The sequence below is a fragment of the Enhydra lutris genome, unplaced genomic scaffold (assembly GCF_002288905.1).
Source record: "Enhydra lutris kenyoni isolate GAN:26980312 unplaced genomic scaffold, ASM228890v2 scaffoldscaffold37, whole genome shotgun sequence".
Classification (NCBI taxonomy): domain Eukaryota; kingdom Metazoa; phylum Chordata; class Mammalia; order Carnivora; family Mustelidae; genus Enhydra; species Enhydra lutris.
The window spans coordinates 21,141,810-21,158,445 of record NW_019154121.1 but is presented as its reverse complement, the minus strand read 5'-3'; the positions used below and the strand labels follow the sequence as shown (position 1 = coordinate 21,158,445).

The 16,636-nt window shown below is 48.2% G+C and overlaps 1 protein-coding gene across 1 annotated transcript in view; it reads right to left on the bottom strand.

The window, feature by feature from the left end:
• The window catches only part of LOC111154485 (teneurin transmembrane protein 4), a 373,890-nt gene that overhangs the window by 111,912 nt on the left and 245,342 nt on the right, over positions 1-16,636 (bottom strand). The window contains exon 12 of the mRNA XM_022514097.1: positions 5,156-5,341. Coding sequence (XP_022369805.1) covers positions 5,156-5,341 — 186 coding nt within the window. The remainder of the gene's footprint in view (positions 1-5,155; positions 5,342-16,636) is intronic.

The following is a 16,636-nucleotide window of genomic DNA, read 5'->3' as shown; positions in this document are numbered from 1 at the left end:
CTACTTAAGACGAAAGGGGTAACTGGATCTTTGAAGTCCAATGCCATTTATTTATAAAAGCCACATGCAGAAGTTCATACTGTTATCCATGCTTCTGTTGTTTGAAAATCTTGGTACATATGTCCTTGAGTATAGTCACTTAAAAAAAATCCACCATGATTTTAATATAGTAACTTTCAGGAAAGATGACACAAAGTCCATGAGTTTGCACTTGTGGATGGTAGACTCAGGACTACACAAAATTCCCATATCTTTCTCCTCAGGACTTTGGGATGCCGCTGATGACAGTAGAGAGTCCTCTTTCCTCTCAGCTATGCTTATTTTTTCAACATTTGCACACATTTCCTACGCTCCTTCTCCATTCCCATCACTATGCAAGAAGCTAGAGATAGTGGAGGTGCACAGCTATTTGTGATAAAAGGCACGGAGTCTGTGAGGTCTTAGATCTCTTCAGCATTTCTATGGCCTTCAACATGCAAACCTCTTTACTTGACTTGCCTGCACCCAAACAAGTTTCGAAAAGTTTATCCCAAGAAGCTTCAAGGGCCCCCTATCAAAGGTTGTGGAGAACGTGGCAAGAGGTTCTTCATCGTCATTCTCCAGGAGCTTCAGTTGGCTCTAACAGTTGTATCACTGGTACACATCAAGCCAGATTAAACAAGGATTGTTATAGCAGGTGATGGTTAGGGTGCTTATAATCCTGTAACTTCTTCAGATGTTTGATAAACAATCAAAGAGATGTTCTTGTAAGACCTTGGATAGATTAATCCCCTTTGCTTTGGATGAAGGATCAATGAGTAAATGGCCAATGGCACCCACCTGAGAGGGACTCACAAAGACTTACTGACCTCCTTCCAGTTTCCCACCCCTTCCATGTATGGGCTAACATCTCTCAGGACCATCGACTCTGATAACCTGGGGTAGATCCCTGTTCATTTCCTCTCGTCCTTGCCAGCATCTGTCCTGTCAGGTCACAGGTCCTGTTGTGTGAGAGTACTTTGAAGGACGAGGATAGGGTTATCAAACAGGCTCTGACACCTTGTGAGGGTTTTTTAAGCTCTCAGCGAAGGACTGATTACAAACGAGAAACCTGAGAGCTACCATTGAAAAGTGGACAAAGAACTCCAGAAAACTGTGTGGCCTTTCTTTACCATCTCTTTTCATCATGAAATCTGGCTGGGCTCACTTGAACTACTGCATCATCACAGTATTACTCCAGTCTGTACTCCCAGAGGAGGATTTGTGTAAGAATCAAGATTTATATGATTGGACAGCTCTCCTGAAGCCTAGTGAATAATTCTGTGTATCTGGCATCTTGAACAATCACAGCTTTGGGGTCAAGGTTGGAATTTTACAAATGTAATCAGAAGCTGGCATTTCCCACATGTGTTTTGAGACTTTAGAAACAAGGGGCACTGAAGTGAATAAAATAATGATTGTAGAAGTGATCAAAAATGATAGTACTGTTTTCAAAGAAACAGGAAAAAAAATTAGACACTTTCTCAAATTTAACTATGATTTTTAGCTTTTTCTAAAGAATTGGGAGGTCAAGCCCCAGACTTGAGACCCATGAAATTCCTGGAAAACAAATCCCCTGAATATACTTTTAATGTCTCTGTAGTGATCATATACTTGAAAAATAGAGCCATGTCAATTCATCTTACCTTAACTTTTGGATGAGGAAAAATGGGTTTCATATATGCAAGTGGGAGCATTACTGACAAGAGAGAGCGAAAATGAAAAACCCCTTCTTATTTGTGGTATATTTTTAAGAAGCAGGATAACTCAGTTTTGGGATGATGGGTGCGCAATTCTGTGGCCAGCGGAGGAGGAAGCCTCCTGGACTTTGTCATCCCTGAAGGCCTCCTCCAGCCTCCCCCGTTCCATGAGTCATGGAGGGAGAAGACGAAGCCCCTAGCGACCAGGTGGTCTGCCCATGGTGCTTTCACCAAAGACCTTTCCTGAAGATGCAAAGAGACAGATAACTTCCAACATAAGGAATTAGGATTCAATGTGAATAGTCTTGCTTTTTGACAAAATTACTGTCATTAGAGATGATGCGCCTGTTCATTTACCTTTTGTTCTGAAAACCAACCTCTTCTGGAGAAAAATCAAGTAGCTTCCATGAAAGACAAGATGGACCAAAGCCTCCGAAAGCAGATATTTAATTGCTACTATAATACTCTGCTCTGGGAAATGTCACTGGGGTGAAAGTATTCTTACGCTGGGGACTTGACCATAAGGAGCCCAGACTTGTCCTGGTGTTTACTGCCAGCTGGCGGGTCATCAAATTGTTCTTTCCTGTTTACGGAGGCAGTGGAGTGTGAATAAACAGGCCCTCCTCTCTTGCTTCTACTGCATGGAGGTCTCTGCACCAGTGTCGCGGATTCCAGCTTTTTCTCCGGTACAGGACGTAACTATACTCCAGCACATGACCTCGCTGCACTATAATGACCTCTTGTATAGTAATGAAATCTGATAACAAGAGAAAATGTAACACTTGGAATTTCTAACTTGCCACACCAACAGTTTTTGTCTTTTCCTAAATGATCCTCAAAGGGAGTGAAGTTCTCTGGAAACACAGGAAGGTGCTTCTTGTCCCCAGTTAAGGTTAAACAGGGGTTTCTCCTTCTCATTCCTATTCCAAAAGGGAAAAGAAAGCACCACCATTGTTTCTCGCCTTTGCCTCTTCTACCCCTTCCCCTACTGAACAAGACGACTGGAGTGTTCCTTCAGAACTAAGCTGCTGGCTTTCTCACTGGGGATGCAGCTGGCCACAGGCAGAGACCTACAGAGAGCAAGTTGCCATGCGGGGAGATTACACAGGGACAAAGGAAACGCTCACCACAAAATGAAAGGTAATAGAATTCTGAGCCAACGTCCTTTCATCTGAGCCACTATGATTAGTCCATTACTTCTTCAATGTCCTGTGACATTTTTCTGGTATTTATGACTGTCAACCTCCCTCTTGAATCATGCACATTTACCTTGATGCATTTCTCATCTGGAGGGCAAAAAGCATCTGCAATCCCAAGGAGGAATTTGCTCTTAACAGTGACGATGGGTGTGCGGGAGTGCAGGGCTGGGGGTGGAGGGGGGGGGATGCTTTGACTTCCTGGCATCCAAACACACTGGATATTCTTCAGGCCAGGCTGCTGAACATCCATCCACAAGACATTAGATGCAGCCCTGCCTGCCCACCAGCGCCGGCATGAATCATCTGTGACTGGGCTCAGGGAGAATTCCCTGAAATCCCTCATCGTCATTCGACTAAGATGAGATGCTTTTATCTTATAAAAGTCTGCCATCCATTAACTTTTTGGAACTTGGTAAGGTGAGTTGAGAACTCTGTAACTAAGTGATAGAAAACATAACATACTCTCTCTGGACTCTGCTTTTGGTTTTAATAGGGATGCCCCCCCCGCCCCCTGCCACCGGGCTGGGAGGCTAAAAGGTCAGCCTGTCCTCAGTCACAGGGAAAAGTGAGGGTGAGGGGAAAGTGGGGTTTAAAGAAGAGGGCCCCATGAGTGATGAGGGCCACTTCTCATGAAGGGGTGTTCAGGACGATCATAAGGTAGGATGACACAGACATGAAGAGGCCACCCGGAAGCGTGCATTATGACGGTGCGGCACCTTCTGCTGGGGACAAAGCGGGAGGGGCCACCCTGGACTCTGGAGCAGCTCTGTAAAGAGTCTGGGGTGGGCAAAATGCTTCGTACCTCTGAGCATAACAGGAATGAGGAGGCACAGCCTCCAAAGGATGCAAGCTGATGCTTCATAGCAAACCCAGGCTGTCCTGTGGGCCACAGAGCAAGCAGCTGGTAGAGAGACCCTGCACGGAGGCTCTGGAAACCAAGCCTCAAATTCCTGTTCTCCTCCCCACAAGCTAAGTGACCTCAAGCCTCGGGTCCCTGAAAAGGAGGGAATAACACGTGTGCCTTCATAGGGGGACTCTTTGGAGTATGAAATAATGCAGTTAGAAGCCCTTAGCACATGCTTGGCACATCGTAAACACTCAAAAATTAGAAGCCATTATTATTGTTAATAAGCACAAGGGCTTCCACTGCCCTTTATCGACAGAGCGATGTTGTGGGCACAGGGATGATGAATACGGACTAATTTCAGATCACAAAACAAAAGGAATGACGCTAAAAAAAAAAAAAAGGAGAAAAGCTGTGACCCCATTTGCTCAAAATGTCTCTGTCCCTTGAAAGGTCTGGGGCTCATCTCCCAGTTTCCGGAAGCCCCAAGAGGGGATATTTAGAGTTGGAGAGGAATCCGACCTTCCAAAGCCATGTGCTTGCCATCTGATCACAGACCCTCCCTTTGCAAAAAAATGGAAGGGGAAGAACTTAAAACATACACACAAACCAGTTGATTCAATAAAGAGCTTTTGGTGAGTGCTCTTTCTAGGATAATAAACCAGGCAAAATGTCTGGCTGTGTTTAAAATCAACAAAAGCAGCAGGCAAGGCAGGAAGGAGGGAATGGAGTGATGGGCTTGCTCCGAGAGCTGCCAATAGCACTGCTTCAGCAGGGACAGCCTGAGGAGCCCCCCGAGAGCAGAGAGGAGACGAATGCAGACAGGATGGAGGCTGAGGACCGGGGAGGGAGGGATTGAGGCCTGATGGGAGGCAGATGTGGCCCGGGGCCCATGGGAAGCTTTTCCCAGGATTCCAGGCCAGTGGGGGTGGGGGCTAAGAGCTAAGCCTAAACCCTCTCGACCAGATCACGGGTTTGATTGTACCCAGCCCTATACTGTCTGCCGGCCTGTGCTACACTCTTTCTGTGCATTATGATCCCCATGATATAGGTCAGCAAACCATGGCTCAGAGAGGCACCGGGATAGCCCACAGCTGCTAAGTGCTGGTTGTGTGCCTTCCTCTTGGGCCACAGCTCCTCAGCGCAGAGACCTACAGCAGCTGGCCCAGGAGGGGTACACAGCAAGGCATGCGTACCAGCTAACAGACATTTGAGAAATGCAGAATGGGAGGGAAAAGGTTAAAAATGCCCAATTGTGAGTTTATGTTCAATCGTTGCTGGGAGATGCCAACCATAATGTCGCCAGATGAAAGGACTTTGTGCCCAGCTCCCACATGCGGACAGAGGCAGCATGCACCCCACAGCAGACCCCCCGGGGCCTGGGCCCGCCATACCGATGGTGCAGTGCTCGCCATTCCAGCCGGGGCTGCACTCGCACTTGCCATCGCGGCAGGTCCCGTGCTCCGCACAGCGTGGGTGGCAGGCCCGCTGGTCGCAGGCCGCCCCCATCCAGCCTTCCTCGCAGCGGCAGGTGCCCCCCACACAGACGCCATGGCCCCCACAGTCGGCAGCACAGATCTCTGCAGGGAGGACAGCAGGGGAGGGAGGGAAGAGAAAAAAAAACACATTTTGAGCCGGTCATTGTGGGGAGCAAGGGTCACACCTGGCTACCTTCCTTGGCTCCTGGGGAGGACAGATCCGATGTCAGAGGCCTGGGAGGCTAATCTCCCCAAACAATGACCCTCGGGTGAGAACAATTCTCCAGGCAAAAGCCTGTTCTGAGCCCACTTCCCTTACCAACATAGGCCGATGGAAGGGCTCTGCTCTGTTTGCTTTCCCTTACTGCCAGCCTGCCCCCGCTCTTGCGCTCACCACTTCCAAGGGGGACTGGCCTTCTGAACAGATGTGAGGAAAAGTCAAATTTAATTAAAAGCTGGTTATGTGTGAAAACAAAGTGAGGACGAGTCCCTGATGGCCGAGGGAAGTGCTTGTGGGCCTGGCTGCAGCACGTGCAGGGGTCTGGGGCCCATGTTTCCTTCCGGCCCTGACTGTCCTCAAGGTGGGGTGAGAGGGAGGCCGGCCCCCTGCACCCCAGGGCTGGGGAGAGACTCTGGGGGCCGGTTCTGTGCTTTTGCTGCCTGTGCTCAACCTCCTGCATGCTGCCTTGCCACTCCGACTCCAAGCACCGCCTCCATGGCCCTTCGGATCCAAAGCAAATAGCTAGGGACCTCGTCCCAGCCAGAGTCGAGTCGCCCAGCCCTTCACAAAGGCCCGCCTGTGAGCTGGTGCAGAACACGCACGGCCCAATTCGCAGACCTGCTGGGTGCAGGGTCAGTGCCAGCTTTCCCGTTCCATGGGCAGAGGTGGCGAAGGCTCCGACGCAGGTTTTTAGGCGGCAGGTTGAGCAGCTGAGGCCACGGATGCTCTCTGCCAGGGCTGTGACGGAGACCCTGCCTGCCGTCTGTGCCTTATGGCCCAACAGTCTTCAAATGAAAACCCCCACGCTTTTGTTCTCTTTCAAACTAAATTAACTGGCATTGTGCCAGGCTGCGTTTGCCCACGACAGCTTGGAAGATTCCGAGCTGTATTCCTAGTTGAGAAGCTACTAAGAGTCTAGCTATTTTTGAAAAGGGAGATAAATCAAAATTAGATCTCAGAGGCTTAGACCTTCTGTATCAACCTACAAGGCAGTGGCTACAATGTCTGCAAATTAAACAAAACAAAACAAAACAAAACAAAATCCACAACGGCTGAGTCACCATTTATGGGGTGTCCCCATGCCTGACACCTTGTCAGGCCCACTACCTGGAAAGGGAAGTACTACATGCAGAGACACACCAGATTTCTCAGCTGCACAGAGGTGAAGGGTCCACTGGGATATGGGCAAGAAGCCCTGGCCTGGAACTGGGGGGCCCAGGTTCTGTGCCAGGCTCAGCAGCTTCTGAGCTATGTGACCACAGGCAGGTTCCTTGATGTCATGGATGTATCGAGTGTTGGCAGCAACGAGGATGCCGCACGGTACCTCTGTCAACCATCAAGGCTGCGGCAAGCACTTGGTGAGGGGCGAGATTGAGAAGGGCATGACCGAGATGCCTAACTCAAGAAAGGTCTCTCAGGACAGTGAACTTTAGACTAGGAGTCCACGGACCAGGTGCGCAAGGCCTGTGCCTGCTCACCTTGGGGACATCAGTCTGCCTCACTGGGTGTTGGGTTTCCTCATCTACTTTGGGGGAATCTGATGGCATCTCAGATCTCTTCTAGCCCTAAGATCGTGGGAGTCTGTGATACAAACACCCTCCATATTTCACAGCAGTATCTACCCCCAGGGCTCGGCTCAAGGATCTCTCCTCTGGGAAGTTTATGATTCACCCTGTAGTTACTCTCTTGTTCCTTGCCCTTCCATGTTACATGGTAAACTGATTTCTGTTTCCCTGCCGGTCTCGCTGTCGGACTAGGGACATCCAAGTCTGGACCGGACTCTCCTGATCGCTTCTATGCTTGGTCCCCAGTACAAAGCTTCGCCCAGAACAGACCCTTAATTGACGTTTGTGGACTAGGGGATGAATCCTGTGTGCCTGGGGCGATAGGCGGCCTGAGAAAGCAAAGTGATTCATTTACACCCTGCTCAGCCTGGCTGAGGGCCAGCCCTGGCCTCTCTCTAATGAAAACCTCCCAGGTTGGCATGGGGCTGTGGGCAAGTGTCACTCCATCCAGCAGCCCTCCAGAAATGTGGCTCTCTCAGGATGTTCTTTGAGCTTCCTTCCCTTCTTCTCATAACAGACAACGTCTTGACACAGAGTGACAATGTCCAACCCCAGGCCTTCCAAAGTCCTGTCTTGGAAATTTCTAACCTTTCTGCACAGAAGTGACCCCTGGTGACCCTGGCGGCAGGGCCTGCCTCAGGGCTGCAACTTTCCCCTGAGAGACCTGGGAGGGACTGTTAGTTTAGCATTTGTTTGGTTTTACTCAGCACTTTTTCCAGGTGGCAGTTTATGGTGTAAAAGTCAACAGTGAACAGTGCTTCTATTCACTAAGGTGTGAGCCAGCAGAGGGACAGGCTGCTGGGGCCGAAGCCTGGGTGTTTTCAGGCAGCAGAGCACAGGGGGTCTAGAGCACAGGAGGCAGCCTTCTTCTAGCATTTGCCTGACCTCAGGCCTTAGCTAACAGGTAGACATTCCTATGTTAATTAATCTGAAGGCAGTGTGGATGAAAGAGCATTGGACTTAGATGTGATTCCAAATACATTCTGCCAGTTATGCGACCTAGGCAACCTGTCTGATTGCTGAAACTTGTTTTCTTCTTCTGTAAAGTGGGGATGGTGACAGAATCCCTTCAGAGGCTGCCTGATGTACAGCAGGGATCGACGCATTCATATGGACTCGTTCATCATTCCTCTAGCTTTCCAAGCATACCTACTATGCGCTGAAGACTGTGGCTGGTGCTAGGAATACACAGAAAAACCAGACCTAATCTCTGTCCTCTGGGAGATCACAATCCAGACAAAACTCACACTTGTACTGGAATTCCAAGATTATCCAAATAATCTACACTGGTTACTGCTGTGTCTTCTTGCTTACCTGCAATGAATAAAACACCAGGAATTTTACGATTAGACAGATCTGGGGTCTGCCCTTGGCTTTGCCACTTACTGGCTGGGTGATCTGTAAGCTTCAAGTTACGAACGTCACTGAACCTCACTTTCTGTTTCTGTGAAATAGGTATAATATTTCCCATTTCATCCATGTCATAGGGTTGGTGTTAGATCAAATGAGGTAATGTGCGGGGATAGCCATTTTTGGCTTAATAACTAACACTTATGTCAGGTTTTAGAGTTTACAGAGCACTCTTCATATACCATTTCTCACTAAACTATCAAAACAATGCTGTCAGAACCCCCGGTTACCATCTTTCCTAGAGGAGAAGCTACTACTAAGACCCAGAGAGCATCAGCGGATTCTGTAAGGTCATATGGTCACATGGGGCTCCTCCCTTGTTTTGACAATTCTAAGAGCAATGCGCCAGACAGACATTGTAAGATTATGGAAACTGATCTGCAAAAAGGCAGGCTCTCCTTGTGGGGACCTCCTGATGGTTCTTCCAGCAGATCCATCTCCGTTTCTGGCCCTGTGGCTTATTCTTTGTTACAACCAAGCCAGCCCCTGGATCTATGTGAAACGAAATGAGACCCCCTACATGGAATTTCCCAGACATTCAGTCTCACTTTTGTCATCTGGAGACTTGCTGGGCTGTCCATCCAAACCCTGCGTTTCCTCGCCAGTTTACATTGGACATGCTCTCCTGGCATGAGGCTGAGGTTGCCTGGTGGCTGGGCACCTCTCCATCAGCCTTTTACAAGCTGGGTTGTGAGCTCTTACACATTTTAATGGAAGGGGCCTGAACAGAGTGACCTTGATGTTTATGGGGTGCTAACTGATGGCAACACAACCTGTCAGTGTTCAGGTTCTCTTCTGCAGATGGCCCCTCTGCCTGCATGGGAGACACAACGACTCCTGTCAGGAGCAGAGATTGGAGCTGCTACTTTATCACTTGGCCTTGAGTTGTAGGCCTGTTGTTATTTTTCTTATCTGTCTCACCCTTTTTTCTCCCCTTGAAATAAAAGGAACTGCTTTAGTTTTCCTTCTTGATTTTGCTTTGACATTAAAGCAGACAGAACTTTCCAGAGTGGGTGCTGAAGCATGTGCTTCGACAGGTCATTTGCCCCTTGCATAACATGAGTGGCACTCTGTGAAATTCGGATCACTGCTCCTCTCCTGTAATAGTCACTGCATGTATAACGTGGGGATGACACCAACAACTGGAGAGGGTTGTTGTGGGAATTACTCTTGTTTAATTTCTTGAGTGCCCTCTATGAGCCCTTCCAACAGAGGGCACTGTGGGCGGTGCTAACCGATGGTGGTTGTGATGGGCATGGTTCTCTCCTGACCTCAGGGAGATTACATTCTAGTGCTGCAGGCGGACACAACAGCAATCAGTTAGGCAAGCTGACATGGGCAGAAGTGAAACTTCTACAGAGTGCCCAGCACACAGATCAGGGTATAGTAAGTTCTGTACACACAGATTCTTGTGCAAGAGAAAGGGAGGCATAGCGGCTCATATACTGGCTTGACATCAGAACGTCAGAGGTGAATACTGACTTAGGGAACATACCCGATACAAGTGAGCACTTGATCAATGCCCATCAGCCTTCACATGATAAACATCAGAGCTTACTGGAGGAATGTCGAGCCCCGAGAGGAATCTTCTGAAGGACTATAGAGAATATCATCCATAGGGTAGACTTCGGCTCACATTCTGATTCCCTAGTTTCCTTGGGTCCTTGTGGAGTCCTTGGAGAATTAAGGATTCAGTCTCTCTGAACCATACTTCTCATGCCCAAAGTAAGGAGAGTAATCATGGTCCCCCACTAGGTGAGAAGGGATGATGGAAGAAAAGGGCATATCTGAACGGCCCCGTGTAATTTATGCTATGGACATGATCCATCAACAAGGACTTAAGATATACTGTATCAGCAGAGCTGCCCCTCACCTAGCAGACAAGCATCTTCCTGAAGAGCAAAACACCAGCTTTTATAGTAAGCAGCCTCGAGACTTAGGTCTGCTTTCTCCAGTCACCCTGCAGGGCACCATCAGCCAAGACCATCAAAGCCCAGTTAGAAGCCATTTGTATTGGTAGCCTTGGCTTCCTCTTGCAGTCAGGTGAAAATCCAGGTGAAAATCCCCAGCTGCCCTAACATTCTAATTCTGAGCCTGTGGAGTTCTTGACTAAACCATACAGGACCCTGGAGATGGACCAGGTCAGGCCCAAGAACAAGTTAGCTCTTCTCTGAGGGAAAGCCATGCCCACACGTCTTGCCTTTTGCCCTGCCTCACTGGGGTACATATGTCTGTCTTCTCTCTAGACTAGGAGCCCCCTTAATAGCAGGCTCTAGCTTCTTCTCAACTTGGTTCCCTGGCAGTGGGCACCAGACATGGTACAGCATGAGATCTTGATAAATATTTGTTGAAAGAATAGATGAATTAAAAAAAAAAAAAGCCTCATAGAAGTGTTATGTCAGTTGGGCTCAACTATGTCTCAGGGCCCTATGTATAAACTTTATTTGGTTAGATACATTCACACAGGGGCTCGATCTCCTTTGTGCCTAACCTTCCTAGAAACTCTTCTACAACCTCTGACTGAGAACTCTGTAATTCTTAAGGGTCTTAGCCTGTACTCCCACATGCACACTTTCTTTCCTGCTGCCTCCCACCTCGCACCCATTCTCCTTCCATGATGTGGAAGTGAGCAGGCAGGTGAGGAAGAAGTGAGAAAGGGCAGAGAAAGAGAAAAGATTTGGCTATTGGTTCACTGCAGCCCCAAGCACATACATAAGGGGAAACACTGCCCCAGGCTCCTCTCATTAAATGTTAATCCCCATATGAGCCTGGATGAAGCCTGAGACGTCGTGCAGCTACGTTTTAATTTGTCTGGACTTACTTTACAATCCTGTTCATTAAAATAGCTGGTAGGGGAAGCTGTGGTGTTCCCCTAAAGGGACAGACTTACATATATTTTTCTCATAAAATTTCTTCAACTTGGAAAGATGCTCAAAACTGCCACAAGTAGGGAATGGAAGGGGTCCCCACCCAAGGATCTGTGGGCTTTCCTGCTGAGCAAGGAGCAGAGGCAGGGGAAACAGAGTCTGGGCCCCCTGTGACCTCCTGGGAAGTCCTTTAACAAGTTTGTATTTAGCACTAAAAGGGATAATAGGGAAAATTATTCTATTTTACTTAGGACCTGAGGTTCTTAGAATGCCCTTAAGAAATTTTAAGGGAGGGTTAAATAATCTTAGATGATTCCTGCCAGGATTTTGTTTTATCACTAGCTCATCGGAGTGAGTGGACAGCCTGGGGAATTTCTCTGAAATCCTGGTGCATGTTAAGTCCAAGCCACACCAGACACTCTGTGAAGCAGACACAAGGGGAAAATGGAGAACCCTTGTTGGTGGCACACAAATGCCATCCCATGACACCCTCACAACAGCCCCGCGATGGTATTCTCATTCCTGCGTTGGAATAGAGAAAACAGCGTGAAGAGATGGACTTGCTCCAAGGTACTTAACTAGAGTGAAAGGTGACTACGACTGATACAGCTTTTCGATCTGTGACTGGCATGACCAGGCTGAAGAGCTCAGCTGTAATCTGACATACTCCCATGACTGTTAGTTACGTATGAGATCATCACCCCAGCTACAGGTGCTCTGAAATCAGTCTCCCTCCCTCCTCACACTGACCCAATGCTTACCTATTAAGTACTTTGCCTTTTGTTTGTGTGTCTGTTTATCTGTCTGTTTATCCTCCATCTGTCTGTCAACCCATCCATCTGTCCAATCCACCCATCTATCTAACCATCTAACCACCTATCTAGTCACCAGGCCATCTAACAGCCCATCTGTCCGTCCGTCCATCCATCCATCCATCCATCCATCATCCATCTATCCATCACCCAGCCAGCCAGCCTTGTGGCTTGGACAAGTTACTTCATCCTTCTGTGCCTCAGTTTTCTCATCTGCAAAATAGGGTTTATACACTAACATCTCAGGTTCATCTGTGAGGCTTAAATGAACAGCATGTAATGTGCCTAGTATCATACATATCTTTTATAGAGTAAACACTGTATGGCAACTGTTTCATGTTCATGGGCTGCAAAGAGCCAGGACAAGACAGGGTTTAGAGCAAGGGGATGATGTGAATAACTGAGCTGCCCCTTAGCAGCTGGGGAGAACCAGATCTGGAGCATAATCTGGGGGACAGCACTGTTCAGGTACCTCATCTTCTGGAGAGGAGTATGTAGGCTGAGACACGTTTAAGGGACAGGCCAGGGTAATGGGAAAGCACTTCACCAATGGCTTCCGTGTTCTCAGTGAGGTAGGAATCTCCACTGATGGACAGATGTGGACATTTCCCTTGCAGCTGGAAGGGCCCAAGAAAGGCTAAAGATCATGCACATGGTTCACGATTTGGCTTCCAGGGCTCAGAAATGGGCTGTAAGCTGAGAGATGATGAGTGGCTGGCATGGTTGTGGATTCTGCAAGGTGGATGTGGGGAGAGGGACAGAGACAAGAGGGCTGCGGATGTTGAAGGAGAACAGCTGGAGGCGAAGGACTGTGGAACCAGGGGAAAATGACAGAGAAGGAGGGAGTTGGCACTGGGCAGGAAGTGGCCTGCCTCTGGGCATGGGATCTCCCTTGAATGGGTTTAGGAGTAAGACAGAAAATAAGGAGAAAAACTTAGAGGAGCAGTTTTTGTGAGGACATGAGAGGACACTTTGGAGATACTCTAGTCATTCTGTAGACGGGAAAACAAGGGCCGAGAGAGAAGTGCCTGTCCTTTGCCCCACAGGGACATGTACATCAACACTTGAGCAAGAGCTTGATGGCTGCCTTAGGAAATGGTCATGGAAGGGACCAGCAAGACAAACGGCTAAGGGCGGGGGGGGGTGCTTCCCACACTCTGTGGTCCCTCTTTTGTGCCTCTCTACAAGCTATTTCCATGGTCTGGGTTCCCCTTGTACCTCGATCTTTCCATGTTCAGCTGTACACTGGCTTTGAGTTCTGGGTCCTCCTCTTTGAAGCCTCCTTCTAGTGGCCCAGCTGGAAAGTTTCACCTCCTGCCTCCTCAAAGCACTTGATGTGAACCTTTATCAAGGTAAATAGTCTCCCAGTGTTCCCTCTCCAGCCCTGCCATTCCCAGCCTGAACTCTACATTCCCTGGGGAGTCTTACACAGGAAATGTATCTTCTGACTACATCCATGTAACTGTGCAAGTTTCTACCATTTTGCACAAAACAGAGGCTCAAGTCACACATGCTGGTGTAAGAGCTTGGTCTGCTACTTCCCAGGGACCCAGCACACCTCTGAGCCTTAGCTTTGACATTTCTACAATGGTGATAAGGATTCCTATCTGTCAGAACCCTAAACTTGATTTGAAAATATATTGAGCACCCACTATGTGCCACATACCCCTAGAGGCTAGGGATTCAGAAATGATACTAAACTATCCCTACCCTCGAGGAACTCAAGTCTGCCCACACATGTAAAGGAGCACCAAGCTGTCTCCATGCCCAGCACACAGTAAGATACTTGTAAGTTACCTTCCTCTCCCATGAATAGCTATCCCTATATGTTTTACTACAGCACCTCCCTCCCTCCTCTCACTAAGTTGGGTGGATGGTTTTTTTGTCTCAGTGCAGGTTTCAGGAGGAAGCCAGAAGGAGAGGAAGATACAGGAAAGGAGCCTTCAACTTCCTCACGGTAATTAGCTTCCTTTTGACAGTGAGGCCAAACCCAAGCCACTCTCGGGTGCTTTTCAACTTCCATCCCTCTCACCAGAGGGTCAGTGCTGCTCCCAGCCCTGCTCTGTACCACAGCTCTAGTTGGCAAAAAGCTAATGAGCCTTGGAAACCACATGGCCTTTCACCTCACTCGAGGAGCTTGGAGTGCTTTCAAACCAAGCAGAAAAGTGGATTCCAGGATGCTGGTGCACAGCAGTCTCTACATCTACTCCCCCGGGACCAGAATTTCAAGCTTTATGAAGCACCTGTCACAGGAAGTGGTAAGCCACTGCTGGTCATCTTAATTGCAGGGTATCTGGCTTCCTGATTAGAGGAGTTCAAACTTAGCTTGAAGGAGGCCTCCCAATAGGGTCTGACTTTGCAGAAGGATAACAAGGGAGGAAAGGGCTGGTGAGCACAGAAGCCATACAACATCCCCAGGATGGGCTGGAACACTGCCCGAACCCCACTGAGAGGGCATGCTCACCCAGAGGGTGAGCTGAAGAGATAGTGATGTTTAGTCCTCTTTCCAAAGATCCCTGGTCCTGATATCCTTCTGTGAAAGGCCCATCTTTCCACCCTAGACATGTGCTCACCTATCTAACTTGCTTCCGGACACCTCCACCTATGTGTGTCCCTGGCACCTCCACCTACATGCCAGTATGAGTAAGCTTTCTAAAACCAAACCTCACCATAGCACATTCTGCCTAAAATTTTTCAGTGGCCCCCACTGACAGATAAAACCTAAACTCTTTCAAGACCCTATATGACTGGGGCGCCTGGGTGGTTCAGTGGGTTAAGCCTCTGCCTTCGGCTCGGGTCATGATCTCGGGGTCCTGGGATCAAGCTCCTCATCGGGCTCTCTGCTCAGCGGGGAGCCTGCTTCCCTTCCTCTCTCTCTGCCTGCCTGTCTGCCTGCTTGTGATCTCTGTCTGTCAAATAAATAAATAAAATCTTAAAAAAAAAAAAAAGACCCTATATGACTGAAAGCTTGCTACCTTCCCTCACCTCTTCTCCCTCTCTCTAGTGCCACAAATATCTTTTTTTTAAAAAAGATTTTATTTATTTATTTTACAGACAGAGATCACAAGGAGGCAGAGAGGCAGGCAGAGAGAGAGGAAGGGAAGCAGGCTCCCTGCCAAACAGAGAGTCCGATGTGGGGCTCGATCCCAGGACCCTGGGATCATGACCTGAGCCGAAGGCAAAGGCTTTAACCCACTGAGCCACCCAGGCGCCCCGGTGCCACAAATATCTTAAGCAAAACCACTCCAAACTACTGGTTTTTCCTGGAAAATGCCATGTTCTGTTGCATCTTTGTATCCAATTGCAAATCTTTGATTTCTACAATGGGTTGCTTCAAGGTGCTTGTCTCTTCCTTCTCTCTCTCTGCCAACTCAAATCCAACCTCCATCACCCACCCACCTTAAATCCCGCTTCCTCCAGGAAGCCCCCCTGATTCCCCCTGGCTGAAAGCAATCACTCTTTTCCTTGAGCCCCTACAGTACTGCCTGGTACCTCATGGTCAAGATCCAGTTTACGTGGCTCTTTGCTGTGGCATCCACTGAAGTGAAACCTTATGAACCTCATACTTGATTTATCAACAGTATTAGCATAAACCTTGGCAATGGCCAATGAGAGAGTTATGCAGGGGATAAACATGGGCTCTGAGCCCAGAGAAAGAAGGCATTGAATCCTTGTTTTCCCAGAGTGTCTCTGGGCAAATCCCTCAGGCTCTCTGAACTCTGGATCCCTGGGAATAACACCATCTCCAGGGTCAGAGGCTTATGTATTTGTTGTCTGAATAAATCATGATGCACATACAGGAGGAGCTCTGTAAAATGTAAATACAAATTTCCATTCAAAGTGTGGTTATTATTTTAAAATTGTAAGTTATATAGGAGCAGTTTGATTCAGGAAGACAACCAGAGATTGTGTACAAGTCACCAGCTTGGACATCCAAACAGAAACCTGAATCTGAAGCCCAATTTCAGGAGGGCTTATATTTACATACTGAAGAGCTCCAATTCTGATAGAAAATGTTCTAGGGCTATCAGGGGAAATTCTACCAAATTACAAAGCTGCCAGCTCCTGGTTTATCAACCTTTAACTCTGGCACTATTTAGCACTATGCCTGTCTGGGCCCAATTTCCCAGTCTTTGATTAAACGTTAGGAGCTGACCATCTCATTGTGTCTCAACCTGCACGCTCTATCCCAGACAACTGGTGGGCTCTTCTCTGCCTCCTTCCAACACCTCCTCTTCTTTCTCTGCCTCAGTGTCAATCTCTCAGATATTTATTATTCTGAACTTTGATTTCGGGCTATCACTTGCTGTTGGGAACGGGTACAGGAAATGTCAAGTCTCAATGGATATTATTCCTCCGCTGAAATTCTAACCTCGGGTTTCTTCTTCCGTAACATACCTATACAGAAATAGCCCGGCCCGATCATTTCCTTTTGATGTTTAATTGGATGTCAGTGCTGTGCTTTCTGGGCTGAGAAGCTAATGCTTCTCAGAAAGGGAACAATTCCGGCTACACACATGAGA